General features: G+C 54.3%; 1 protein-coding gene across 1 annotated transcript; it reads right to left on the reverse strand.

The window, feature by feature from the left end:
- Positions 1 to 989: 989 nt before the first annotated feature.
- LOC135441321 (olfactory receptor 14J1-like) lies at positions 990 to 1,922 on the reverse strand. Its single transcript, XM_064700864.1, has one exon. It carries the CDS (start codon positions 1,920 to 1,922, stop codon positions 990 to 992), a length of 933 nt encoding a protein of 310 aa, XP_064556934.1.
- Positions 1,923 to 2,580: the final 658 nt, after the last annotated feature.

Genomic DNA, 2,580 nt, shown 5'->3' on the forward strand with positions numbered 1-2,580 from the left:
GTTTCCCTGGTGTCCCCCAGCCCTTGCTGGCCCCAGGGGCTGATGGCATTTGTGCTCCCTCAGGTTCATGTCCCCACAGCAACAGCATGGGGGTGCTCCCCCTGCTCTGTGCAATGCAAACAGGGGCTGCTGAGCCAGTGCTGCCGTGTCTGTGCCTGCAAGGATGGGGCACCTGTGTGAGCTGGGGGAGAGGCCAGGGCTGCAGAGGAGGGATGTTGTTGGCAGCTCCATGAGGATGCTCTGGGATGCTGCCCTGGGCTGTGCAGCGCACTGGGGATGGATCAGCCCCTGCTCTGCTGCTCCTTCCCATCTCCCCCAGGGCCCTTGCAGAGCCCCAGCCATGCTGTTTGCCCCCAGCCTGCCCACGGCCAGCCTGGGGTTGCTCACGGGGCTTTTCTGTGCTGAGCATTGGCCTGGGTGTGTTCTTGAGAGAGCCTGGGCAAGGAGCCTGGAGCCCCAGGGCCTGGCCTGAGGCGTCAGCGCTGCCCCAGCAGTGCCCATGGCCTGTCCCTGCTGCAGCCCCGGCACTGCCACCCCCAGGGCTGTGCCCGGCCCCGAGAGCACTCAGGCCCTGCAGCAACACCAGGGCCACCAGGGCAGCGGGGCAGGGCCACGGCAGCAGCACTGGCAACACCAAGTGCTGCTGCTGCTGGGCACAGCTGCTGGGCCAGCACTGATCTGCCCCCAGCTCTGCACACAGACATTGCTGCTGCAGCTCCAGAGAAGGCAGCAAAAGGGCATCTCTGCAGAAAACTCTGCTCGGTGATCCTTTAGTTCCTTTAAAGCCACTAAGAGCGCAGCCCCTCATTGACAGTCTTTGAGAACAAGGATGTTGAGAGACACAAAATGAGAAATGGCAGAAGCAATGACATTTTTTGGTTGACAATATTAAAATTCTAAAACAAAACAAAATGACCTCCAAAACGAAGCCAACACAAAGGCTCAAAGATGATTTTATTAGAAGTGATTTGCAGAAATTGGCCAGCAGTTTAATGTTTCTGAAACCATCCAGTCATCATTCTCCACACTGCAGCCTTGAGCTCCTGGTTCCTCAGGCTGTAGATGAGAGGGTTCAGGGCTGGAGGCACCACCGAGTACAGAACTGACAGGGCCAGATCCAGGGATGGGGAGGACATAGAGGGGGGCTTCAAGTACAAAGAAGTACCAGTGCTGATGAACACGGTGACCATGGCCAGGTGAGGGAGGCAGGTGGAAAAGGCTTTGTGCCGTCCCTGCTCAGAGGGGATCCTCAGCACAGCCCTGAAGATCTGCACATAGGAGAAAACAATGAACACAAAACTGCCAAATGATAAGCAGGCACTAATAACAATGAGCCCATATTCCCTGAGGAAGGATTTGGAGCAGGAGAGCTTGAGGATCTGGGGGATTTCACAGAAGAACTGGCCCAGGGCATTACCATGGCACAGGGGCAGGGAAAATGTATTGGCTGTAAGCAGAAGAGCAGTGAAAAAGCCACTGGCCCAGGCAGCTGCTGCCATGTGGGCACAAGCTCTGCTGCCCAGGAGGGTCCCGTAGTGCAGGGGTTTGCAGATGGACACGTAGCGGTCGTAGCACATGATGGTCAGCAGATAAAACTCTGCTCCAATGAAGAACAGAAAGAAAAACAGCTGAGCAGCACATCCAGTGTAGGAAATGTACCTAGTGTCCCAGAGGGAATTGTGCATGGCTTTGGGGACAGTGGTGCAGATGGAGCCCAGGTCGCTGAGGGCCAGGTTGAGCAGGAAGAAGAACATGGGCGTGTGCAGGTGGTGGCCGCAGGCTACGGCGCTGATGATGAGGCCGTTGCCCAGGAGGGCAGCCAGGGAGATGCCCAGCAAGAGGCAGAAGTGCAGGAGCTGCAGCTGCCGCGTGTCTGCCAGTGCCAGCAGGAGGAAGTGCCTGATGGAGCTGCTGTTGGACATTTGCTGATCCTTGGCATGGGGATCTGTTCATGGAGAAAAAGACATTGTAGAGATAGAGGAGATACCCGTAAGCAAAAGCAAAGCAATTTCCCATACACTGTCCCCTGTAACAGACACAGGCCTCCTTTTGTGTTCAAGAGTTCTCCAGTTTTCTTTTTAAGCTCCCTCCATGTCTGTCCTGGTATTCTTGGATATCATAACCCCTCAGCATTTTTGCTGCCCCCAGGGAAAATAGAGTGATTTCTCTGAGACAAAGTGATGATTGGAGACTAAGGGAAGGTGGTCTGTCATTCTGATTTGTTCAGATTTTCTCAGGGGTTTAAACTTTAGCAGGTGGAGGGTGATCAACTTCCCATGTTTTTTCCCAAAAATGCCTTAGGAACTGCTGAGAGCAGATGGATCCCCCACAGCCCAGCTCCACATTTGTAGCCAAGGACTCAGGTTGCTCATTTCAACAACCCAGCAGCATTTTCAGTGTCAGAACATCTCTGACTTTTCCCATCAATCTTATAACTCAGAGATGCTCTAGGACAGGTTTGCACCCTGTATTGAAGTTCCTAGCTTGGACTGAAATCTCAGGGAGACTTCCAAGTGTCCTTATGATGGCATTGGATTGAGGGAGATGCAGCTCCTTCCCTGGCTGCACTGACAGCATTGC

The sequence above is a fragment of the Zonotrichia leucophrys genome, unplaced genomic scaffold (assembly GCF_028769735.1).
Source record: "Zonotrichia leucophrys gambelii isolate GWCS_2022_RI unplaced genomic scaffold, RI_Zleu_2.0 Scaffold_241_78452, whole genome shotgun sequence".
In the NCBI taxonomy this organism is placed as follows: Eukaryota; Metazoa; Chordata; class Aves; order Passeriformes; family Passerellidae; genus Zonotrichia; species Zonotrichia leucophrys.